Raw genomic sequence first — 27,224 nt, 5'->3', positions numbered from 1 at the left:
ACATGTTGTGGGAGGGACCTGGTGGGAAGCAACTGAATCATGGGGGCAGGTCCTTCCCATGCTGTTTTCATGACAGTAAGTCTCATGAGATCTGATGGTTCTATAAGGGGGAGCTTCCCTGTACAAGCTCTGTCTTTGCCTGCCACCATCCATGTAAGATGTGACTTGCTCCTCCTTGTCTTCCACCATGATTGTGAAGCCTCCCCAGCCATAAGGAGCTGTAAGTCCATTAAACCTCCTTCTTTTGTAAACTGCCCAGTCTCAGGTATGTCTTTACCAGCAGCATGAAAACGGACTAATACAACTGTGTTATTGGATTTAAAGCTATACATATTAATAGTATCTGCCTGATGGGTCAACTTCTTCATGAAACCTCTTTTATAACAACATTTCCTATATGGAACAACCACATTCATAAGCTCAATTAATGAAGTAACTTCAGCATGGACTCTACAATTACTTACCAATAGAACAGATGAATAAGCAGCAGATGACATTCCCCATATGCCCAGGAAATAAGCCCTGATGAGGCTCTCCTCTGGTAGCTAGTTCATTTTCTTCACTCCCCATTCCCATTTGGGACTTACCTTTGATTGCTCTTTGCTGGACACCGACTACCTATTTAGAATACTACTGCTATTCATTCTGCTATGCTTTCCTTCCTTTGTTCTTGGTGAAGGTGGGGAGTGGGGGAGAGGACTCTCCTGTCTTTCACATCTGTGGCTTTTGCCCAGTCCTAGCATATCAAACCTAATCTTCAGCTTTGTTTGGTTATGTGTGTTTGTGCCTGCATACTCCTAGTTGCTTATCTGCTAGCAAAATTGTTTTTCTTAAGTCAAAGGGTCTGAAGAGGTTGGCTTCAGAATAAAGTTGCTACTTTACTCTGATTTAATCTTTCCATTCACCTGTGCAGTCCTATGTCTACATTTCCTAAAATCTACCCTCTATGGATGCTTTCCACAAAAAGCCACCCCTATATAATTCATATTTATGTAACAAATACATTTATTACATTTAAATTAAGTGTACAGTGAATCACGTACATAACCCTGCCAAAGAGTGCCAGACTCTGGGGAAGTAGAATAGATGGGGAAGGGTAAAAAGAGACTCTGAATACATGAATAGGTTTAAAAATCTACAACAAATATGACAAGGGTTAACATTCGTTAAAGAGGGGTAGTGGACACATGGATGTTATGTTACTCTTCATATTCTTGTATATGTTTAAAATGACATAATAAAAATACTAATAAAAAGACAAGTGAAATAAATGATAAAACTCTAACTTAATTTTTTTTGTAACTCATTTCAGTTTTCCTCCCTAACTTTTGGGGTGTAACCAAGGAATCATAAACTGCAATATTTAAAGGAGACAACTTGATGAATTCTGACAAATATATACATCTGTAAAGCTATTACCATCAAGATAATAAACATACCTATCACCCTCAAAAGCTTTGAAATTACATAGTGCAGGCTCTCTTTTGGTCTGGTTTCTTCCACTCAGCTTCACTGAGATTCATTCATGTGTGTATCAGTAATTCATTTCTTTTTGTGGCAGAGTAATATTCCACATACCATAATTTGTTTAATCATTCAGGTGTTGCTGGGCATTAACCTCCATTTTTGTTGTTGTTTCTTTGTTTTGAGATAGGGTCTTGTTCTACTGCCTAGGCTAGATCACAGTTCACTGCAGCCTCAACCTCCCAGGCTCAAGTGATTCTCTAACCTCAGCCTCCCGAGTAGCTGGGACTACAGGCATTCACAATCATGCCAGGCAAATTTTTAATTTTTTGTAGAAACAGAGTCTTGCTATGTTGCCCAGGCTGGTCTCAAACTCCTGGGCATGATTCTCCTGCCTTGGCCTCCTAAAGTGCTGGGATTATAGGTATGAGCCACTGCACCTGGTCTTATTTCCAGTTTTTAGCTATTACAAAGACAGCTGTTATATATTAGTGTACCAGTCTTTCATAGACATATCCTTTCATTTCATATGTCAGGTATATATTTAGCCCTTAAACTCCCAAATGATTTTCCACAGTGATGATATACATTTTAAATTCCCACCAGCAGTGTATGACAGTTCCAGCTGCTCCAAATTCTCAGCAATTTAGTATGATCAGTCTTTAAAAATTTTAGCGATTCTAGTGAGTTTATGGTGTAACTCATGTCTTTAATATAAACTTCCCTACTGACTAATAAGGTTGGGCAGCTTTTCTTTTATATATATATATATATATATATATATATATATATATATACTTTTTCTTTTCTATCTAAGACCAGTAAAGTCCGGCTGGGAATCTTTCACGTGCTTATTTACTATTCATATACTTCCTTTAGTATGGTGAAGTTCTTTGCCCACTTTTTGACTGGGTTGGTCTTCTTTGTATTGATAGTTGAAATTATTTTTATAGCATCCATCAGTGGTCAGCAAACTTTAAATGCCAATAAGGAAATTAGGCTTTGAGAGCCACATGAGGGCCATATAAAGTCTCTGTCACATTACACACACACACGCTCTCTCTTTCTCTCTCTCTCAAACATATGAAAACTATTCTTAGCTCACAGGGACTTTACAAAAACTAGACCTTGGGCTAGATTTGGCCCACAGGCATAGTCCTCTTGGTCTACACACAAGTCCTCTGTGAGGTGTATTGCAAATATATTCTCCCAGTTTGTAGCTTGCCTTTTTGTAACAGCATTTATGGAAAAGCAGAAGTTGTTCATTTTGATGAATGCAATGATTCTTTTTCTCTTATAATTTGTGCTTTTTCTATTTTATCCGAGAAATCCTTGCCAAAACCAAGGTCACTAAGATTTTCTCTTACATTTTCTTCAAGAAATTTTATAATTTTAGCTCTTACATTTAAGTCTGTGACTCATTTGTATATGATACGAGGTAAAGGTATGGTTAATTTTTTACATATGACTATGCAATTGTTCCAGCACTACTTGTTACAAAGATTACTCTTTCCCCATTGAATTCCCTGGGCATCTTTCTCAAAAAAAAACCAAAAAAACAAAAAAACAAAAAAACAACTGACCATAAATACGTGGATGTATTTCTAGATTCTCTATTCTGTTCCACTGATCCATATATATCTGCTTTAATACAGATACAATGTCTTGATTGTTGTAACGTCATAATAAATTTTAAAATTAGTGGGAGTCCTGCAACTTATTTTTCAAAGTTGTTTTTGCTCTTCTAAGTCTATTGCATTTTAGAATAAGTCAATTTCTATAATCTGGCTGGGAATTTTACTGAATTTATAGATTTGGAAGAGAAATGACATTTTAAGAAATCCTGAATTTTTGATTCACAATGTATTTAGTTTCTCTCAGAAAAGTTTTCTCTCATCAAAGTTTCGTAGTTTTCAGGATACAAGTCTTGTAAATATATACCTAGTATTTTTTTCCTTTTTTTTTTTGGGGGGGGGACAGCATCTTACTCTGTCACACAGGCTGGAGTGCAGTGACATGATCTTGGCTCACTGCAACCTCTGCCTTCTGGGATCAAGTGATCCTCCTGTATCAGCCTCCCGAGTCGCTGGGATTACAGGCGTGTGCCACCATGCCCAGCTAATTTTTGTATTTTTAGTAAAGATGGGGTTTCGCCATGTTGGCCAGGCTGGTCTCGAACTCCTGACCTCTAATTATCTGGCCATCTCGGCCTCCCAAAGCCTTTCTTTTTAACGACAGGGTTTCACTCCCTTGTCCAGGCTGAAGTGCAGTGGTGAAATCACAGCTTGTGGCAGCCTTGACCTTCCGAGCTCAAGTCATTCTCCAGTCTCGGCCTCTCAAAGTGCTAGAATTATAGGTTTGAGCCACCATGCCCAGTCAGGTATTTCATTTTTGATGCTATTGTAAATAGTACTGTTTAAAATTGCAATTGCCAATTGTTTATTGTAGGTGGGGCCACAATGAACTTCTATATATTGAACTTATCTCCTACAATCTTCCTAATGTTCACTGATGGTTCTAGCAGCATTTTTGTAGATTCCTTAAGATTTTCCACAGAGATGATCATGTTTGGAGGTTTTTTTTTTTTTAAACATTTAATACATTTAATTTTTCTAGCCTTACTGCACTGACTAGAACTTCCAGTACAATGTGGACTAGAAGTGGTGATAGTAGGCATTTTCCTCATCCCCAATCGTAAGGGGACAGTTTACAGTTTTCCACTAAGATTGATATGAGCTGTTGGTTTCCAGATATCCTTTATCAGAATGATGAAGTCTCCTTCGATTGCTAGCTGCAAAAAGTTTTTATAACGAAGGGATGCTGAATTTTGACATTTTTTCTGTATATACTGAAATGATCTAGATTTTCAGTTTCAGTCTGTTAATATGGTGAATTATATTGATGAATATCCCAATATTAAACCAACCTTATATATCTGAGATAAAACTTAATTGGTTACAATGTATTACTTTTTATATATTGTTGGATCTGACCTGCCAACATTTTATTAAGAATTTTCAGGTCTATGTTCATGATAGGTATTAGTCTTTAGTTCTCCTATCTTTAGTATCAGGTAATGCTGGCCTCATATAATGCTTCAAGAAGTATTCCCTCCTCTTCACTTCTGGAAAATCTTAAGTAGAACTGGTATTAATTTTTTTTTTTGAGACAGGGTCTTATTCTGTCACCCAGGTTGAAGTACAGCAGTCCAATCATATCTTAGTGCAGCCTTGACCTCCCAGGCTCAAGTGAGCCTCCCACCTCAGCCTCCTGAGTAGCTACTGAGATTACAGGTGCATTCCATCATGCCTGGATAATTTTTGTATTTTTTGTAGAGACAAGGTTTTGCCACACTGCCCAGATTGGTCTTGAACTCTTGACTCAAAGGTTCCACCTGCCTCGGCCTCCCAAAGTGCTGAGATTACAGTGTCAGCCATTACACCCAGCTGGGATTAATTCTTTTACAAATGCTTGGTAGAATTCACCAGCGAAGATTTTGGGACTGAAGTTCTCTTTGCGGTAAAGTTTTTAATAAGAAATTCAATTTTTAAAATAAATATAAAGTTAGTGTAGTTACCTATTATCTTCTTGAGTGACCTTTGGTAGTTTTGTGTCTTTTAAGAAATGTGTCCATTTCATCAAAGTTGTCAAATTTATTGGCATAAGGTTTTTAATCATATTCTCTTAATATCCTTTAATGTCTATAGGATCTGTAGTGCTATTCTGTCACGTTCCTTGCATTGTGGTGTGGAAACTCTTTCCAAGCAGTAAGATGAGGCAATCATAGAGCTCACTTTGCTTTTTACCCCTTCTCTCAAGGATCACTGTCCTGTGCTGCCTGTTGTCCAATGTCTGAAAACCTCTATTTGACATAGTTTGCCACATCTTTTAGTGGTTTCAAGTGAGACAGGAAATATGGTTCCTGTTACTTCATCATCGCCAAGAATGGAGGCTTTACTTTTTGTAATGAAAAATTTCAAACATATACGAAAGTAGAGAGAATGGTATAAACCTTCACATACCTATTATCCAGCTTCAACAATTATCAACTCATAACCAATATTGTTTCATGTATACTCCCGTCCTAAATGGCCCTCTCTCTGGAATATTTTGAAGCAATCTCAGACAGCCTATCATTTCCTTCATAAATATTGTGGCAATATATCTTTAAAAGACAAAGACTTTAAAAAAAAAAAAAACCCATAACCATAATACTACTATCAAACCTAAAAATATTATCAATAAATTCTATTATCAAGTACTGAGTCAGTATTAAAATCTCCCTGTTTTTTTCTACCTTTTAAAAGTAGTTGATTTGTTTAAATCAGAATCAAAATAAGGTGTACCCATTATATTTGGTTAATACATTTCTTAAGTCCTTTTAAACTTTTAGGTTTCCCCTTCCATTTTTCCTTGAAATATATTTCAGAAACTGTACTGCCCAATAAAATAGAAACTAGTCACATGTGGCTATAAAGCACTAAAATGTGGCTAAATCGACTGAGAAACTGAATTTTAAATTTGAATTTAAATTTAAAATTAAAAACTGATACTTGTTCCTAGCTATTGGAAAATGGAACAGCTTGGGTATGTGAACCTAACTTTTTCAACTGTCAGTTTTAGAAAATCAAAATATAGATCAAGTATTTTTGATGAAAATTTACTGACTTGAGATGTGTTTTAAGCATAAAGTATTTTGAAGACAATATGAGATACAAAATAGCTTATTAGTAAATTTTCAATATTGCTTATAAGTTGAAATGACAATATTTTGGATATACTGTGTAAAATATATTGTAATTCATTTAACCCATTTCTTTTTGCTTTGTAAAATCTGGCTACTACAAAGTTACATGCAGGCTGGGTGCGGTGGCTCATGCCTATAAATCCAGGCTTTGGGAGGCTGAGGTGGGTGGATAACCCGAGGTCAGGAGTTTGAAACCAGCCTGGCCAACATAGTGAAACACCATCTCTACCAAATATACAAAAAAATTGGCAGGGCATGGTGGTACGCCTGTAGTCCCAGCTACTTGGGAGGCTGAGACAGGAAAATCGCCTGAACCCAGAAGGTGGACGTTGCAGTGAGCCGAGACTGCACTCCAGCCTGGGCAACAGAGTGAAGATTCTGTCTCCAAAAAAAAAAAAAAAAAAAGTTACATGTAGAGTTTACACTGTATTTCTATTGAAGAGTGCTGAAGTAAATATTTGCCCTACAGAGTTCCTTATATTCTAGGTTTTGCTGACTGTATTCCTCAGTGTCATCTAATATATTTCTTGCTCTCCTGTATTTATTGTAACCTGGTAGTTTTAGACCAGTGGTTCTGAACCAGAGGTACTTTTGCTCCCCAGGGGGCAAATGTCTGGAGACATTTTTGATTGTAACAACTGGGGTGAGGTGTGTGTGTGTGTGTGTACTACTGACATCTAACAGGCAGAGGCTAGGGATGCTGCTAAACATTCTAAAAAGCACAAAAAATTTATCCATTCTAAAATGTCAATAATGCTGAGATGAGAAACCCTGTTTTAGCGACTTACACTGCAATTTGATTTTTTTCATAAGACTATTTGATATGGTTTGGCTCTGTGTCCCAATCCAAATCTCATGTCGAACCATAATCCTCAATGTTGGGGGAGGAATCTAGTGGGAGGTGATTGGCTCATGAGGGTGGATTTCCTCCTTGCTGATCTCATGATATTGAGTTCTCACAAGATCTGGTTGTTTAAAAGTGTGCAGCACTTTCCCCATTCACTCTCTCTCTCTCTCGCCGTCATGGTAAGACACGCTTGATTCCTCTTCACCTTCCCTATGATTTTAAGTTTCCTGAGGCCTCCCAGCCATGCATCTTGTACAGCCTGAAAAACTGTGATTCAAATAAACCTTTTCTTTATAAATTACCCAGTCTCAGGTAGTTCCTTATAGAAGTGTGAGAATGTACTAACACAGAAAATTGATACAAGAGAAGTGGGGCACTGCTATAAAGATATCTGAAAATGTGGAAACAACTTTGGAACTGGGTAATAAGCAGAGGCTGGAACAGTTTGGAAGTCTCAGAAGACAGGAGGATGAGGGAAAGTTTGGAACTTCAAAACTTGTTGAGCGGTTGTGACCAAAATGCTGACAAGGATATGGAGAGTGAAGTCCATGTTGAGGTGGTCTCAGAAGGAGATGAGGAACTTACTGGAAACTGGAGTAAAGGGCACTCTTGGTATGTTTTTGCAAAGAGACTGGCAGCACTGTGCCCCTGCTCAAGAGATCTGTGGAACTCTGAACTTGAGAGATGATTTAGGGCATCCGGTGGAAGAAATTTCTAAGCAGCAAAGCACTCAAGATGTGGCCTGGCTGCTTCTAACAGCCTATGCTCATTTGCATAAACAAAAACGACCTGAAACTAGAACTTTAAAAGGAAAGCAGAGCATGAAAGTTTGGAAAACTTGCAGCCCAACCATGCAGTAGAAAAGAAAAACCCATTTCCTGGGGAAGGAATTCAAGGCTGCAGAAACTTGTGTAAGTAAATTAGAGCCAAATGTTAATGGCCAAGACAATGAGGAAAATGCCTCCAGGGCATGTCAGAAGCAGCCCCTCCCATCACAGGCCTGGCGGTCTAGGAAGGAAAACTTGTTTTCTGGGCCAGGTCCAGGGCCCTGCTGCTCTGTACAGCCCTGGGGCGTGCTGCCCTACATCCTAGCCACTCCAGGTGTGGCTAAAAGGGGCCAAGATACAGCTCAGGCCATTACTTCAGGGGGTGCAAGCCCCAAGCCTTGGCAGTTTCCACAAGGTGTTGGTCCTGTGGGTGTGCAGAAGGCAAGAGTTGAGGTTTGGAGGAGACACTACTTAGGTTTCAAAGGATGTATGGAAATGCCTGGATGTCCAGGCAGAAGTCTGCTGCAGGGGCAAAGCCCTCATGGAGAACCTCTACTAGGGCAGTGTGGAAAAGAAATGAGGGGTTGGAGCCCCCACACAGAGTCCCCACTGGGACACTGCCTAGTGGAGCTGTGAGAAGAGGGCCATTGTCCTCCAGACCCCAGAATAGTAGATCCACTGACAGCTTGCACCGCGTGCCTGGAAAGTTGCATGCATTCAATGTCAGCCCATGAAAGCAGCTGTGGGGGATGTACCCTGCACAGCCACAGGGGTGGAGCTGCCCAAAGACTTGGGAGTCCATTCCTTGCATCAGTGTGGCCTTGATGTGAGACATGGAGTCAAAGGAGATTTTTTTGGGGCATTAAGACTTACATGTTTGCCCTGCAGGGTTTCAGACATGTGTGGGGCCCGTAGCTCCTTCGTTTTGGCTGATTTCTCCCTTTTTGAAAGTGGGTATTTACCTAATGCCTGTGCCCCCATTATATCTTAGAAGCAACTAGCTTGTTTTTGATTTTACAGGTTCATAGATGGAAGGGGCTTGCCTTGTCTCTGATAAAACTTGTACTTAGACTTTTGAGTTAATGCTAGAACGAGTTAAGACTTTGGGGGACTGCTGGGAGGGCATGACTGTGTGAAATGTGAAAAGGACACGAGATTTGGGAAGGGCAAGGGGCAGAATGATATGGTTGGCTCTGTGTTCCCGGCCAAATCACATGTTGAATTGTAATTCCCAATGTTGAGGGAGGATCTTGGTGGGAGGTGATTGGATAATGGAGGCGGATTCCCCCTGTAGTTCTTGTGATAGTGAGTGAGTTCTCACAAGATCCAGTTGTTTAAAAGTGTGTAACATTTCCCCCTCTTCCTCTGCCATGGTAAGATGTGCTTGCTTCCCCTTCACCTTACACCATGATTGTTAAGTGTCCTGAGGCCTCCCAGCCACGCTTCCTATACAGCCTGTGGAACTGAGTCAACTAAACCTCTTCATAAACTACCCAGTCTCAGGTAGTTCTTTTTAGCAGTGTGAGAAGAGATACCCTATTCCATATTGGTGGTGTGTCCTTTCATTAGGATACACATAAATATCTGGTTATCTTTTTGTGATGCTGGAAACTAATGTAATCTGATTCATTAGCAGCTGCAAAGTAGTAACAGCCTAATTCCTTTATTGTTTATAAATTACTTCTTTAAAGAGAAATTTCTCATCATTTATTTATTTTCAGGATAAATGCAAAATTCTCTAACCATTTTTCAAATTCACGAGTCAGTTCCCAAGTATCCTCCCAAGTGACCAATATTATTTTATTTTAGCATCATTATATAAACTTGTACATTTAGACATTTTTTATAAGTTTCAATCTATTATCTCTTCATGTATGGTGGGTAAAAGATTCTTCATGTAGGCTCCTGGGTCCTGTTGATAACCAAGTCATCTGTGATAATTTTTTTGATTTTTGTTATGACAAGATGATCATGGTTAATCTTATATAAACATTTCTTCTCCTGGACCTGAAATCAGCCATTTTTCCAATGGGCCACTTTAGTGAAAAATAGTATTGAGAGGTCATAATCTAGGTCTTTTGAGTAGACAAAGCTAGGAAATGTTTGTTTTTTTGAGAAAATACATTGAGTTCATTCTGATATTTACATTCAAATTAAAAGCTTTAAGGTTTTATTACTTTTCTTCTTCTATATCTGAATCCCTTTTCTCTTATGCTAAAAACAGTAATTACATTAACGTAACTACTTATTTGTTTTACTCTATAATATTTTCAGAATAACATTACAAATATTAACATTGTGATTACTGAAAACAGTACATGATTTTTTTTTGCAATTTTTTTTTTTGCCCTTAGAATCATTACAGTGTTTTACAGTCATTTGGAATAACTTTTCTCTGTTAGGCTATGTTGCTAACAAAACAAAGTTAGATGCATTTGTTTCACTGTGCTTTTACTAAGCTTGTCTTTTTGGAAAATTTCATTTAGTTTTGTTGGCAGATGGTTCCAAAGTGGAAAAAATGTAAGATCTATTTAGATGAGTGTAGCTTTTAACCTTGTCATTTCCCACCCCCAGTTAAAAAAAAAAAAAAGATTCTGGTATATCACTGTAGTTTTTAAATAAGCCAACATAAAGGCATAGTAATCACTTTCCCTGATCCTTTCTTTGATAGTAACATACTATAAAGTTTTCTCTCCTTTCTTTTTTAGACCTAAGAATATATATATATCACTCCATAGCAGCATATTGAGATATTTAAGCTTTTTAAAATTTATATTTCCATTTGCCTGGTATACCTTTGCTCCTCCATTTACTTAAGTTTTCATGAGGTATAATTTACATACCATAAAATTCGCTCATTTGAAGTGTACAATTCAATGACTGTTAGTAAATTTACAGAGCTAGGTAAACACCACCACAGTCCAACTTCACATTTCCATGACCCGAAAAGATCCCTTGCACCCATTCATCCTTTTATTTTAAAGCTTTCTCAAACTCTTTTAGATGTAACTCTCACATTCTGCACAATGTTGGAATTTACTTCCAAAAAATATTTTCATAGGTGAATTATATCCATTTGCATTTAATAATATGACTGATGTTTGGCTTAGCTCTGCCACTGTTTTACGTTGTATTTGTTTTTATGTCTCTTACATCTGTAAATAAAATATCTAGTCTTTAGTTATGTGATCTTTTTGCCCTGCCAGTCTCTTGTCTTTGTATATTTTTTTGGTATTTAGGAAGGCTTTTATTTTTATTTCAAAGGTTATTATCATGCAAATATCTTACATAATATCCTTATGTCCTTAATAATTTTGGGGGATACTATCTATTGGCTCCCCACTATAAATAATTTTGAAATTCTCCCTTATTTTCCTCTCCCAAAACATCTAATTTGAAGCAATAACTTTTTATTTCCTGAAAATATCTATAGGACAATCAGTAAATATATTTTACTTGCATTATTTCCTTTCTTACATTTTCAGAGAAATGTGCTTTAGTTACACTGTCAGACTTATAACCATAGAATAGATATTTTATGATCTCCTTTATCATGTAGCTCTAGTTCTCTTCAGTAAGGAGTTTTGTTCTGCAAAGGAGTTTCAGTTAGTTTGAGAGTTCACAAGGCTAGATCACCCCAGCACTATCCAGCCTTTCTGAAGTCTATAAAGTTGCCTCCCAGTTTTAGCTGCTCTCAAATTGGTCTCTAAGCGTTCTACAACTAATGGGACCTTTAGATATGATCAGGATGCTGGCAATCTGATATTTAGATTCTCTGAGCCCTCCCTTGCTGATACTATGCTAGTCTTGATGCTGCTGCTGATTTATTTTACCCACTTGTATTCTGGAGTTCACAGGTGTTGTATAATAAAGAATTTGACTGGGCTTTGTTGCTGGTTCCTCTAAAGTTCTTGGAATTGAGCAACAGGAAAGTCTGTAATACTCATGAGCCCCTTGGATCACTCCTGAGTTAATGCTAAGAATAAGACTCAGGATGAGGGTAGAAAATGCCACAAAGATCAACTGCATGATTTGAGCAATACACATGTCTTTGAGCCACATGATTTCAGCCCAACTTCCCAAACTCCAGGGAAGAGGGCTGATGATCAAGCTCAATCACATGGCCAATGATTCAATCAACTTTGTCTACATAATGAAACCCCAATAAGAAAACTGAGTACTGAAGCTTCGTAGAGCCTCCTGGTTGATGAATCAGGAGATATGTGAGGAGGGTGATGCACCCTAATTGCACAAGAAAAGAGTAAAGAAACTTTCGAGTTTAGGACCCTCCAAGATGTTGGTTGCCCTGTGTCTCTTAATTTTGCTAGTCCTGATTATATCTTTTATAATAAAATTATAATCATTAAGAAGTGTTTTCTTGAATTCTGAGTTGTTTTATCAAATTACTGAATCTGAGGGGGGGTCATAGGAACTCCTGAATTTGTAGCTAGTTGGTCAGAAATACAAGTGACCTGGGGACCCCTAAACTTGAGGATGGTGTCTGAAGTAAGGGAACCGTGCCCCTATGGTATACAGTTTGATAGTGACTCAGGATGATTAGTGTCAGAATAGTACTGCAGTACACCCGTATGGATACCTTGAAACTTAGTTTTGTTATACGTGTTGTCCATAGGTTTGCTGTTACATTATTCTAGTTGCTCTTCTATTTTTGGGAAGGGATTCTGGAGATTCAAAAACTATGCCACTGTCACTACCATCTTATTGCCAGCTCTCCTTTAGGTTTTAAGTTAATGTGGTATATCACATGTTCTCCCTTCCACCCAGTATTTCTGTGTTTATCATTTCACAGTTAGATATTAACAAAAGATTAAATTGCTGAAGTTACTCAACCAGTCTTAAGTATTTTAAGTATTGCTTCCTCATCAACATGATGCATTAAATTTGTGAGTTAAATAGAATAAAACAACAAACTATATATTGCTAGTGATGACACATGATACATATTTTCAAACTAGTCTGAGGTTAGAACCTCAAAATAAAAAGTAAAGGCAAACATTTTACCTCTGTAAGACGGAGTTGTGAAGATGCAGCCATATAATCTGATTCTAATTTGTTTTTCTCAGAGATCACTGTAGTATTTTGGAGAATTAAATCTACTTTTTGTATATGCAAAGAAGTACAAATCTAGGAACAAAAACCCCTAAGAGTTAATTTTTATGTTACCTATGTTTTAGAAATAAAAAATAGTTTTGTAAAACAAAATTATAAACCATGAAAAAATAATTTTCCTATTGTGCCTGACATCTCTCTCAAACAGTTCTTATAACAATTTTTTAGAAAGTATTTTCCTTTGTTTTTAAGGGAGTCATCTGGAATAAACACATTTAGCTTAATGAGTGCTTTTATCCTATCTATTACCTCTAAAGAAAATGTCAAGCAACTAAGCAAGCTGAAACTGATCTCTTGCTTATATAACCAAAATGTCAAAAACCTTATATCAAAACCTTCCCTCCCTCTAAAGGTTTTACTATCTTATCTACCCGCTATTTTCTGTAAAAAAATGACTAAAATTAAAACAATACCTTACCTTTATTAGGTTTGTTAATTCAGTAACAAGTTTTGCTTTTTGAACATTTATTTCTTTGATTTTGGTACTTGCTTTTCGCTCTTCCTCTTCAAGGTTGCAAGTATCCTGTTCCATCAGTTTTAAACTGTATGACACATATAATGATGAAGAAATCAGGGTTAAACACAAGCATTGAGCCCAAATTCTTCGGTCTCCCGCAGTTTTCTGGGATATATTTAGCAATACTTTTCAGATATATGAACTGCTAGTTCCTAGATTAAACAATCATTTTGTGTAATCAGTCAGGATTAAAAAATATCTGTTGAGATATATTATGTGCCCCAGCATAGTCCAGGTAATGCCTGTGTTAATTATTTAGGATCTGGAGTCAGAAAGATGGCTTTGTTGCCTCTTTGACATTCACTAATGAGCAGTTTAACTCTGAACAAGTTACTCTTCTGAGCCTCAGTTTCCTCATCTATAAATTATAGATAATAACAGTACTTCCTCCATAGGGCTGTGGTGAAGCTTAAAAAGGTACTACATTGTTTCCTTATGTATGGGGGGGGTAACACATGTAACACACTAAATATAGTGCCTGGCCCATCACTGATCAATCAATACAGGTTGTTTCTGTTGCTATTAATATTGTTTACAAAACAGTCACTTCCCTTAAGGAGCGTAAGTGGGGAGAGTCAATAGCTAAAAAACAGAAACAAAAAATAAAACACAACACAATAATCCTAAAAGTTAATAGTATGCTCTCAATTTTAAGATGAAGAAACTAAGCCTCAGGTAAGTGAAGTAAATTGCCTAAAATCACAGATATTAAGTGTTAAGATGTGTTTGGTACCAAAGTCCATGTTCTTTCCACTACACCATGTTGCCTCCAAGGGAAAAGAACAAAGGATGGAAGCAATAATAAATAAGTTCAGTGGGTGCTGTAGAGAGTGGCCAGAATGGTACAAGGAAGGGTATGTTGGGGAGGGGAGGGAGAAAAGTTGGAATGGGTAGAGCGAAACAAGATTTTGAATAATCATAAAAGTTTGCCAAAAGGAGAGTAGTGTTTAATTAAATTTCATGTAGTAACTGTAGAAAGCCATAATGAATTTTTTTTTTTTTTTTTTTTTTTTGAGATAGGAGTCTTACTCTGTTGCCTAGGCTGGAGTGCAGTGGCACAATCTCAGCTCACTGCAACTTCCACTTCCCAGCTCAAGTAATTCTCCTGCCTCAGCCTTCCAAGTAACTGGGATCACAGGCGCCCACCACCATGCCTGGATAATTTTTATATTTTTAGTAGAGACAGGGTTTCACCCTGTTGGCTAGGCTGGTCTCAAACTCCTGACCTCAAGTGATCCACCCGCCTGGGCCTCCCAAAGTGCTGGGATTACAGGCGTGAGCCACAGCACCCGGCCTCATAATGAATATTCTTGAATGTGGTAGGAACATGCAAAGAAAATATATTTTACAACAGTCTTTTGGATGAATTAAATAGAGAAGTGACCAGTCAGGCAGAGTCCACTAACTAGGTCACCACTGCAGTAGTCCAAAGTGAATAGAAGTAGGAGATAGTAGGCTAGTAACAGGTATGAAAAGTCATCTCACTGTGAAAAATCAACATTACTTTATGAGGAGAAAGTTTAGTTTTAGACAATGGGTTCAATACAGCAGTTGCACAGTAAAAGTTGAGCACTTTGCAGAAGATTGAATAGGAATGAAGGAAAGGGTTAAAAGTTTTTAAAAAAAAAGGTTTAAAGTTGAAAAAAGTTCTGGGAAGCTAGACTAAATAGATATATCTTGATTTAAACAACCAAGGCACATTACCAATTTTAAAAATAGAAGTTAATGGGCAATTGTTTGCTTTAAAAAAACATAAACAACAAAGAACAAATCTTCCTAATACATTTCAAATATGATTCAATTTTTAAATGTGTTTAGGAATACAAACTATATTAAGTCAAAGTAAAATACCTTATTCAAGATGAGCTGTTACTTATTATTAAAGATTATGTCACTAATATCTACCTTTAGTCTATAGACAAGAAGTCAGAACAACAACAAAAAGCTGTGGGCTGTGTTATGGTAGGATATGGAAAAAACCTTGAAACTGGAAACCATGTGCCTTTTCCCCAGACTTGATACCCTAATAGCTTTTATCCTACCTTATATATTCTGGTTTCTACAAAAGATCTAAAAGTTACAATCGTTCTGAGAATGGGTGACTGGGCTTTCACAACAAGCCAGTAGTTTTCCATTTAGAAAAGACTTTTGGCTGGGTGTGGTGGCTCATGCCTGTAATTCTAGCACTTTGGGAGGCTGAGGTGGGAGGACTGATTGAGGTCTGGCGTTCGAGACCAGCCCCAGCAACATAGCAAGATCCCATCTCTACAAATAAGCTGGGCATAGTGGTGCACACCTGTGGTCCCAGCTACTCAGGAGGCTGAGGCGTGAGGATCGCTTGAGCCCGAGTTCAAAGCTGCAGTGAGCTGTGATCATGCCACTGCACTCCAGCCTGGGTAGCAGAGCAAGACCCTGTCCCAAAAAAAAAAAAAAAAAAGACATTCGACAATACTATATTCATATTTTGCACAGAATTCTGTGACCCATTAAGGCCAAGCAGACATAATTCTAATTGTCACAAGGAAGACTGCAACTAAATGAGATAAACCCTCAGGTGTCAAATCTATTCTGTAAAAATCAATATAACCTCTTTCCCTATTACTCTGTTTCAGAATGAGAGAGAAAATAACCAATTTGACAATTTTTCTGCCTACACCTTCCCTCCCCTCTCCTACCATTCAGAACTCAATGGACATAGTGTTTTGGATAATCATGTAGGGCGGTGGTTCTCAAAGTGTGGTCCACAGACTCCTGGGGATACCTGAAACTATTTCAGGAGTCTGTGAGTTAAAAACTGTTTTCATGGTAATAACAGGGCATCATTTGCCTTTCTCACCATGCTGACATTTGCACTGATGGTGTAAAAGCAATGGAGAGTAAAAATGCTAGTGTTTTAGAATAAAGGTAAGTCTACCAAAACTAGTGCACCAAAGTATACTAGTTCTTAGATTCTTCACTGCCATGCACTTGAAATTTTTAAAAATGCCAAATTCCCTTAATATCCTTGATGAAGCAGTAAAATTCATAAATTTTATTAAACCTCAAAATCTCAAGTATATATATTTTTAATATTCAATGTCATGACATAGGACGTACATAATATAGTTATCCCCTAGTATCCATCAGAGATTGGTTTCAGGACTCCATAAGGATTCCAAAATCCACAGATGCTTAAGTTCCTTATATAAAATGATGTAGTATTTGCATATGGCCTATGCACACCCTCCCATATATTTTATATTATCTCTAGATTACTTATAATACCTAATACAACATAAATGCTATGTAAATAGTTGTTATATTGTATTGCTTAAGGAAAAATGACAAGAAAAAAGTCTGTACATGTTCCATACAGACATAACCATCCATTTTTGTCACCCTGAATATTTTTCTTTCTTCCCTCCTCCCTGCCCTGCCTAAAGAGATGAGGTCTTGCCATGTTGCCCAGGCTGGTCTCAAACTCCTGGACTCAAGTAATCCTTCCGCCTTGGCCTCACAAACTGTTGGGATTATAAGTATGAGACACTGCACCTGGCCTTCTGAATATTTTTGATCTGTGGTTGGTTGAATCCACGGATGTGGAACCCACGAATATAGAGGGCAGGCTGTACTTATTACACATCTGTAGAATATTCAAAAGTATAAATGTTGTTTCAAGGAAAAGCACTTGTGTGATTAAGTTTGGAGTTATACTAGACACTTTTTTCATGGAATACCATTTTTACTTAAAAAAATGACAAACTATAATTGTTTGGACTTGGCTATTTGGTCATTTTTCTTTTTCCAAAAAGGAATAAAGGGAGCTTGTCATTTCAAGGAAAATAACTGACATTTGTTGCCAATGATAAAGTTCATTTGAAATATCTATGTGACTTGATGAACCAGTATTTTCCAAATGACCAATGCATGCTATAACTAAATCATTCATGAGTAAAAGCGCCATCTAAAGTGCAATGGATTTTAATGTAACAGAGTACGCAAGATCACTGATATGGTTTCAGACTCTACACTGCAATTAAACTTTAATAAACTACACTTTGGCAAGTTTTGATGTAGTATTAAAGAAGAATATCCACAATTATCTGAAGTCTAAAATACTCCTCCCTTTTCCAACTGCATATTTATGGGAAGCTGGATTTCCTTCACATACTTCAACTCAAACATTTCACTACAAACTCAATACAGAATTAAGTAGGGAAAAACCTACTGACTTCAACTAAAGAAATCTGCAAAAATGTTAAACAATGCCACTCTTCTCACTAAATGTATTTTGTCGGGAAAACAGTTATTTTTAATACATTTTTATGTTAACATATAATGGGCTTGTCATTTTTAAAATAAATTACTGTCCCATCTCTACCTAAAAAAATAAATTAATGAATATTTTAAACATTCTCAGTTTTAATTTCTAATATGGTAAATATCAATAAATACAATCCAGGTAAACAAAACCTCTTCAAGGTCCTCATTAATTTTTAAGCATATAAAGGAGTTCAGAGACTGGAATAACAGATCAAAGAACAGAAGAACTTGTAACACTCAACATTCATCTCCTTTTGCCCTATGGACTAAAATTGTATTTTATGTAGTAAGATTAAAGATTAAAGAGAAATTACTACAAAGCGTGCTTGTGGAAATGCTGTTGTTATTACAGTATATAATTAATATTCTCCCATACAGTAATTTGTGCCTCCCCCCTGAACAGGCTAAAAGATACCTTCCTAGTTTGGAACTGATTTTCTGTTCCAGTTGTCTTTTCTTGGTTTTTCTCTCAAGAAGCTCCTTCTTCTTTTGTCTAAGTTCATTGTCTTTGTGCTCCAGATGTTTGCTTGTTTCACGTAAGGCAATCAACCTTGAATCCACTGCTTGCAATTTTCTACTAATTTCCTATAAAATATTTAAAAATTGTTAACATATTTAAAAACCCGTTCCAGTGAAAGTATTAGAAATCCAGTTAATATTTTCTAATATTCGGATCAAATTAACCAACCTTTAGCTGTTCTTCTAAGTGTCTTCTTTGCTCTAGGTCCACAGTGACAGTGAGAAACTGGGCTACTTTTAGAGATGTGTTACTAGAAATAATTTTGTTTGAATAAAAAGAAGTTTTCACCACATACTTTTCTTCTGCTGTATAAATTTGTTTTAATCGGGTTTCTTGTATTACCTATAATGTAAAACAACAATTAGTGCACATCTAATATAAATTATATGTTTTAAAGTACTAAATAATTAGAAATACAGACCAACTGAATTTTGGAGGATCAAAATACAGTAGATATACCTTTTTTTTTTTTTTGAGACAGGGTCTCGTTCTGTCACCCAGGCTGGAATGCAGTGGCACGATCTCAGCTTACTCCAGCCTCAACCTCCCAGGCTCAAGTGATCCTCCCACTTCAGTCTCCTGAGTAGCTGGGACTAGAGGCATGTGCCACCACGCCCGGTTAATTAAAAAAAATTTTTGTAGAAATGGAGTTTTTCCATGCTTCCTATGGGGGCTGGTCTTGAATTCCTGCCTCTGAGATTCTCCCGCCATGGTCTTCCAAAGTGCCGGGATTACAGGTGTGAGCCACTGAGTGTAGCAATTTTTTTTTAACCTATCCAACAAAATTTCAAACAAGGTGGCCCATACAACTAGCAAAGTCAGCTATACTTCTACGCCACTATATGACTCTCCCAAGTAGTTTTGGAGCTTTGTTACATCTAAAGAAGAGATACCAGGAGAGAAGGGTGCTCAGTACATTTAACTATGTTATCTTGGGTAAGTCATTTACTCTCCCTTCCTCTCAGTTATACTGTTCGAAGATACATAATCTTATGTTTAGTTCCTGTGTATTTGAGAATAATCATCAAATGAAACATTTTTCATAGATTTCAAAGCCTTTTCTTATTTTAAAAGTTTTTTTAGAACTTTTCTCTCAAGAATTTATACATGGATTTCATAAACTAAAATATATTATAAATACCATAAGCATACCATTATTTGATCTATTTCTGTATATTTATAGATAGGCTGCTGCAATGCAGAGCATTTTTAGAGGTTGTTTTCAATCTCTAAAAACCTTTAGATACTATTGTAATACTACTGTGGCTTGTTTCCTTCCAGAAGTTTATAGTCTAAGTGAAGAGGTAAGACATATTTAAGCACACTAGGTCAACAGGTGTAAATCCTAAATCCCGACTAATCTGAAATAAAGGGATAGACTGGAAGACTTTAGCGTATCGAAGTCTCCTAAAAATGAGTTTTAAACTGGATTTGAACTGACAGAGTTAGTGAAGGAAGGGCACTTCCCATAAAAGTGACATCTCAAGCTAAATAAGTCAGCAGACAATTTAACCAAAGGGAGAATCTTAGAAATTAATGAGAGAACAATTCCGTAAATAGGGTATACTGTTAGAGAACGTAAAATGTTAAGAGTTAATAATAAAGGAAAACATAAAGAATATATTTTTATTGTATTCTGAGGAAGAGATACAGCCATTATTGCCATTATCTAGCCATTATTGTCTCAAACAGAAGGACTGCAGATATAAAGGTAGTAAATTTCCTCAATAAAGGTTTTCATCTTCTGAAAGATAGCTAAGATAATCTTTACTAGGTGCTTGAAACACTTTCTAACTTGGTTTTCTTGTACATACACATGTCTGAAAAGTATATCATCATAAATTATATACAACATAGAACTGAGGCATTGGGACAATAAGGTATTTGATGTGTTTGAGAATTTAAAAAATACAGTATATAACACCAAAGTGATTAAGATTAATGAAAACACCTGAAAAAGAAATGAGAAGAAAAGAATTTCACTTTTAATATAAATAATATGAATTCCAAAGCTATTTCTCTAGTACAAACAGCAGTGTCAAAGCTCCGTAGGTGACTTAAAATGTTAAAAGCAAAAGTACACGAAAATAACTCAACTTGAAGCAATGTTCAAAAAGGAAAATAAATTTCCAAAAAAAGTAATTGCTCCTTTCTGCCCCAAAGTGAAGTTTAAAAGTCCTTATCAACCTTTTTATTGTCTCTCTGCGTTAGTAAAAAAGTCCTACTAATCTTACTTTCAGAGAGAGCCCCACCTACTTTTAAAACTTTGACAAAAATTGGTTTGGTCTATGCATATGGTCTTGTCCTCTTTTCTAAACCTCAGTGAATTAATAAAAAAAAGTAGTATACCCACACAGAGACTTCTACTTTTGGTTTTCACAAGTGATTACCATAATACGATACAATTCTAACCAAAGGCAGGCAACTTACTGTGACTTGTTTTTGCGAAATGAGTTGGTAATGAGCTCTCATTTTTCTATCTTCTGTTAATGAAGTATAGACAGCCCCCAAATGAATCATCTTAGGAATATTTATATACTGGTTGTTAGAAATTTAAAACATATTTTTAAATAAATTCAATATTATAAGTAGTAGTCAGGTCTATAATTGGTTATTAGATGCTTATAAGCAGTATTAATACAGCAACTTGGTATTAATATTGGAAAAATCTGTTTCAGGAGAGATTTCCTTTCTGTTTCTGCCTGTGATAAAAGTGCATAGGGTTTGGAGTCACGGAGATTGCTTTAAAGAATAAAATTCCAAACAGTACTAGCAGAATACAGAAACTAGGAGTTTCTGTGGCTGTATGTACTAGTCAAACAAATCCTATGAGTGGTCATTCATACGTGAGATAATCTTAATTATAAGTTTTAAGAAAAGGAAGGTTGACCAAAAACAGTTTTATACCCCAGCCTGCCATTCTAAAGTATAATTTGTCTTAAAAATAATCTCACATATAATAATTTAAAAGACTAAACTACTAATACAATGCTTTAACATAGGTTTACCAAGCAAGGCAGAATCAGGTTAGTGTACCAGGTATCTCTTTTCAGGTTTTAACTTTACTGAATTACCCTAAATGTATTAACTATTTATTCTAGTTAACTCCTCATCACTCCTCTCATAATGTATTAGTTAACAGTCAATGTTTTATGTCACATGGAAAATAATACAAAGATAATTTCTGCATGATTAAAAACAACTGACTTACTTAAATTCTGAAACATTTTGCTTGCCTTTAGCTAAGAAGTTTTAACAAAACTACATTTTTGGTACATGATTCAGTACATGATTCACTACTTCCTTACCCGTTCAATTCTTTCTCTGGTCTTTTCAGTTCCTACAGGAACTTCGTGAATATGATACTGACAGCAAAGGTAACTCATTACAGGATCAGGTGCATCAAATAATTCTCTCAAATAAGAGAAAAATCCGTATTGTCTGAAAGGAAAAGTATTGATTAGATTTTTCTTCTTAAAATATCGTTAAAAGAACTGAGAGTTGATAAACCACCAAAAAACAATAAGTAAAACACACATTATTTCAACAATGACACAGGAAAACTCTTTTTTCTTTTTTTTATATTTTAAAAATCACTTATGAACTATTCACTTACCAGAAAAGCTTAAGCTTTTTATGATTACAAACTACTCTTTTTAAATTTCTTCCATTATGTTTAGAATGCTTATTTATATTCCAAGTTAAGATATTTACTTATAATTATTTTATAATTAAAATTTTTTATATTTAGTCCTTTTGGAAATTATTTCTGCATTATGAAGTGATAATTTATCATTTCAGTTTTCCCAATAACTAACCAACTACTTTAGCATCTTTTATTAAATAGTTTAGTATTGTTCTGCAAATTTGAAACATCATATCGCATCACACTCGCTGTGTGCTAACTACATCATGGTCTTATGCCTAAATTTTTCCTTATATTTGACTTAAGAGATCTTAAAAGGAAATAATACAGCTTGTAATAGCTTATTTATGTAACAATAAATGTTGAATAATTCAATATTTAAATAAATCTTAATATTTTCAAGACTTACTTAAGTTCATTTAAAGATCTTGAAGGTGCTTTGTCTGCATACGAACTCTTGGGAGCAATAACAGCATTTACTCTTAATTTTTTGTTGTCACGAACCTGAATATAGGGAAAAGAAAATATTATTTTAATTACCATATATTCTCTACTGAAATGATTTATAGTTACCATATTCCTACTGACATTTGTAGGATGGATAAGAAACTCAAACATGGCATATTAGATGTTAGTATAAATTTTTTTACTGTGATAATACTATAGTTACGTGTTTTTATAAAAAGAGTCCACTTCTTTTAGAGATACATACCAAAATATTTACAGGTGAAATAGAATGTCTGGGACTTACTTCAAAATAATATAGAAGGGAGATAGTTATGCTTACATTATTGGCAGATTATCTTGTATTGGACTAACTTTTCTACAAACAATGATTGTAAACTCTGGCCAAAATCTTAAAAACAATTATTTTAAGGCACTGGAGATGGACAAAAGAAGAAGTTGGAAAGGAGTTGACATCTGAAAGAATAGCACTAGGTGAGATTTGTGTTTATGTGGCTTGTGGCTTGGGGGCATTCCCCAATCTGGAGCATCAGGAGTGGGGAAAGAATTCCGGTAGAAAGCTGCAGTCTTTCTGGCTGGAGGGATCATAGGATGGAAGGATGGAGTTTGGGGTGACTAGAACGACTGTAAACTGAGAGGGTAAATTCTTGGAAGAAGGGAGTTGCAAAGTGAGAAGCCTCAAAATCTGCCTATAAACGCCCATCGATTTAAAATCTTTGGCTGCCTCATGAACTATGAGTGTAAAAATTCCAGGGGATTGGAGGAAAGCAACAAGTGGAAGGCTAAAACTAAAACAACAACGACAACAACAACAATAACAACCACCATCTCCACTGACCGGAGATTTCAGTTGCTGTCCACTGCTTGACAGACAGAGTTTGGAGTTTAAATCCAGCTAAGTTAACTGCCTTCTAGTTTCTTTGGAAGAAGACAATTGAATCCAGTCTCTACAGTGTTATTACCTATGATTCCAGAATATAATAAAAAATTACTGGTCGGGCACAGTAGCTCACACCTGTAACCCCAGCACTTTGGCAGACCGAGGTGGGCAGATCAACTGAGGTCAGGAGTTCAAGATCAGCCTGACCAACACGGTGAAACCCCGTCTCTACTGAAAATATAAAAAAATTAGCTGGGTGTGGTATGGGGCACCTGTAATCTCAGCGACTTGGGAGGGTGAGGCAGGAGAATTGCTTCAACCCAGGAGGCGGCGGTTGCAATGAGCCGAGATCACGCCATTGCACTCCAGCCTGGGCAACAAGAGCGAAACTCTGTCTCAAAACAAAAACAAAAACAAAAAACCCAACTACTAAGCATAAGAATAAAATGCCACCATCGTCAAGAGAAAAAGCAACTAAGAGGAACTGATTCCACAAAGACCTAGATGTTAGAACTAGCAAAGAAGTTTAACGTAGCTATTTTATTTTTATATATATATATATATACACACACACACACATATGTTCAAGAAAACTATGGTTTATTATCATCAACAGGCGGAGAATCTCAGCAGACAGAATAAAAAGAATTAAATGAAAATTCTAGAACTAAAATATGCAGTAGCTGAAATGAAAAATTCACTGATGGGTTTACTGATGAAAGATCCTAAAACATTAAAAAGATAATATCATGAAAAACTAATATCATGAATAACTTAGATGAATTGGAAAAAAATCCTTAAAAACACAATTTGCCAAATTTAAAGCAAGATTAAAAAAAAAGCTGAAATAGCCTTTACATGTATTAGAGAAACTCAATTTGCTATAAAAATTCTAATGAAGAAAAAGTCTATACTAAGATGTTTTCACTGATAAATTTGATAAAACAGTTAAGGAAGCAATAATACCAAGACTCTGCAGAAAACAGAAGGATGAAACACTTCCCAAGTCATTTTATGATACCAACATAACTCTTATGCCAAACTCTTGACAAAAACATTACAAAAAAGTCTATAAACCAATATCCCTCAGGAATACAAAAGCAAAAATCCTTTGTAAAATACTGGTAAACAGAATCCAGCAATGTATGAACAGTATACATGACCAAGTGGAGTTTATGCCAGGAATGCCAGACTGATGTAACAGTCAAAAATCAACCAATCTAATTTATCATACTAACAAAATAAAATGTAAAAGCCATATGATCATCTTAGCAGATGCAGGAAACCATCTGACAAAACTTGACATCCATTTATGATAAAAATTCTCAGTAAAACAGGTAGACAAGGGAACTTTCTCAATCTAACAAAGAGCATTTGTGGAAAATCTACAGCAAACCTCATACCTAATGATGAAATATTAAGTGCTTTCCTCCTAAGTCTGGAAACACGTAAGGGTGTCCAATCTTGTCATTTGATATAGTTTGGCTCTGTGTTCCCATCCAAATCTCATTCCAAAGTACAATCCCACATGCTGAGGGAGGGACCTGGTGGGAGGTGATTGGATCATGGGGGCGGTTTCCCCCACGCTGTTCTCATGATAGTCAGTTCTCACACAATCTGATGGTTTAAAAGTCTGTTGCAGTTCCCTGCCCACACTCTCTCTCCTGCTGCCATGTAAGATGTGCCTTACTTCTTCCCTTTCCGCCATGATTGTAAGCTTCCTGAGGCCTCCTCAACCATGCAGAACTGTGAGTCAATTAAACCTCTTTTGTTTATAAATTACCCAGTCTCAGGCAGTTCTTTTTTTTTTTTTTTTTTTTTTTTTTTGAGATAGTGTCTTCACTCTGTCACCCAGGCTGGACTGCAGTAGCACAATCTCAGCTCGCTGCAACCTCTGCCTCCCAGGTTCAAGTGATTCTCCTGTCTCAGCCTCTTGCATAGCTGGGATTACAGGTGTCCGCCACCATGCCCGGCTAATACAAGCAGTTCTTTGTAGCAGTGTGAAAATGGACTAATACATCATTTCTCCTCAACACTGTCCTGGAGGTATGAGTAAATGTAATAATGCACAATAAAGAAATAAAAGATTGGGAAAAAAAAGTAAAATGACCTATGTGCAAAAGACAGGACTTTCTACACAGAAAGTCCTATGGACTCTACAAAGCAACCATAGGCATACCTCATTTTATTGTGCTTTGCTTTACTGACCTTCAAAGATATTGCGTTAAAAAACATTTTTTTTTTGGCTGGTCCAATGGTAGTGGGTTATCAGAAGTTATTAACATAGTGTCATTAAAGTTGGTATACAACCCCCCACTACTAAATTTGACTGGTTTAAAAACAATTTTTTTTTTTAACACATTCAAGGTTTGCAGCAACCCTATGTCAAAAAAAGTCTATAGTGCCATTTTTCCAATAGGATGTGCTCATCTTGTTGTGTCTCTGTGTCATACTCTGGTAATTCTCCCAACTTTTTTATTATTGTTGTATGTGTTATATAGTGATCTATGATCTTTGATACTGCCATTGTAACTGGAATGCCACATACCACACCTAGATAAGACAGTGAACTTAATCGATAAATGCTGTGTATGTTCTGACTGTTCCAATGACCATCTGTTCTCCAGTCCCTCTCCCTCTCCTTGGGTCTCCCTATTCCCTGACACACAACATTTCCCTGACTGAAACCAGACCAATTAATAACCCTACAATGGCCTCTAAGTGTTCAAGGGAAAAGAAGAGTCACATGTCTCTCACTTTAAATCAAAAGCTAAAAATAAAGCTTACTGGGGAAGGCATGACAAAAGCTGAGCTAGGCTGAAAGCTAGCCAAGATGTGAACGCAAAGGAAGAGTTCTTGAAGGAAATTAGAAGTGCTACTCCAGTGTACACACAAAAAAGAAAGCAAACTTGCCTTATTGCAGATCTGAAGAAAGTTTTAGTGGTCTGAATAGATGATCAAAGCAGTCACAACATCCCTTTAAGCCAAATCCTAATCCAGAGCAAGCCTGAACTCTTTTCAATTATTTGATGGCTGAAAGAGGTGAGAGAAGTAAGCTTGAAGCTAGCAGAGGTTGGTTCATGACGTTTAAGGGAAGAAGCCATTTCCATAACATAAAAGTGTAAGCTGAAACAGCAAATGCTGATGTAGAAGCTGCAGCAAGTTATCCAGAAGATCTAGCTAAGATCACTGATGAAGGTGGCTACACTAAATGACAGATTTTCAATGTAGAACCAACAGCCTTCCATTGGAAGGGAATGCCATCTAGGACTTTTATAACTAGAGAAAAGAAATCAATGACTGGATTCAAAACTTCAAAGGAAAGCTGACTCTTGCTAGGGATGAATACATCTACTGACTTTTAAGTTGAAGCCAATGCTTATTTAACCATTCCAAAAAATCCTAGGGCCCATTAGAATTATGCTAAATCTACTCTCCCTGTGCTCTATAAGTTGAACAACGAAGCGTGGATGACAGCACATCTATTTACAGCATGGTTTACTGAGTATTTTAAGCCCACTGTTGAGACCTACTCCTCAGAAAAAAAAGACGCCTGTCCAAATATTACTGATCACTGACAATGTACCTAGTCACCCAAGAGGTCTGATGGAGATGTACATGTAGATTAATGTTGTTTTCATGTCTGCTAACACAATATCCAATCTGCAGCCCATGGATCAAGGAGTAATTATGACTTTCAAGTCTTATTAAGAAACACAATTCACAAGGCTACTTATGGCAGCCACAGATAATGACTCCTCTGATGGATCTGGGCAAAGTAAACAAAAAGCCTTCTAAAAAAGATTCATCGGCCGGGTGCGGTGGCTCACACCTGTAATCCCAGCACTTCGGGAGGCTGAGGTGGGCAGATCACCTGAAGTCAGGAGTTTGAGACCAGCCTGACCAACATGACAAAACCCCATCTCTACTAAAAAATGC

At 36.5% G+C, this 27,224-nt stretch overlaps 1 protein-coding gene across 15 annotated transcripts in view; it reads right to left on the bottom strand.

The window, feature by feature from the left end:
• The window catches only part of SMC5 (structural maintenance of chromosomes 5), a 104,433-nt gene that overhangs the window by 16,670 nt on the left and 60,539 nt on the right, over nt 1-27,224 (bottom strand). For 10 of the 15 annotated variants that reach the window (XR_012424780.1, XR_012424781.1, XR_012424782.1 and 7 more), the window contains 6 exons: nt 22,350-22,444; nt 21,603-21,735; nt 18,463-18,636; nt 18,190-18,359; nt 13,374-13,497; nt 12,848-12,970 (listed from right to left, as the gene is read on the bottom strand). Coding sequence is in view for 10 of the 15 variants with exons in the window: in XM_074017636.1 (XP_073873737.1) it covers nt 12,848-12,970; nt 13,374-13,497; nt 18,190-18,359; nt 18,463-18,636; nt 21,603-21,735; nt 22,350-22,444 (819 nt within the window). In the remaining 5 variants the exon portion in view is untranslated. Of the gene's footprint in view, nt 1-12,847; nt 12,971-13,373; nt 13,498-15,768; nt 15,885-18,189; nt 18,360-18,462; nt 18,637-18,927; nt 19,173-19,906; nt 20,246-20,530; nt 20,815-21,602; nt 21,736-22,349; nt 22,445-27,224 lie in introns of those variants that run through there. The other 5 variants (XR_012424784.1, XM_074017641.1, XM_074017638.1 and 2 more) reach the window with 5 other exon arrangements.

Source organism: Macaca fascicularis, chromosome 15, assembly GCF_037993035.2.
Source record: "Macaca fascicularis isolate 582-1 chromosome 15, T2T-MFA8v1.1".
NCBI classification, from domain to species: Eukaryota; Metazoa; Chordata; class Mammalia; order Primates; family Cercopithecidae; genus Macaca; species Macaca fascicularis.
Note: the sequence above shows the minus strand (reverse complement) of the source record. Positions and strands in the feature narration are given on the sequence as shown.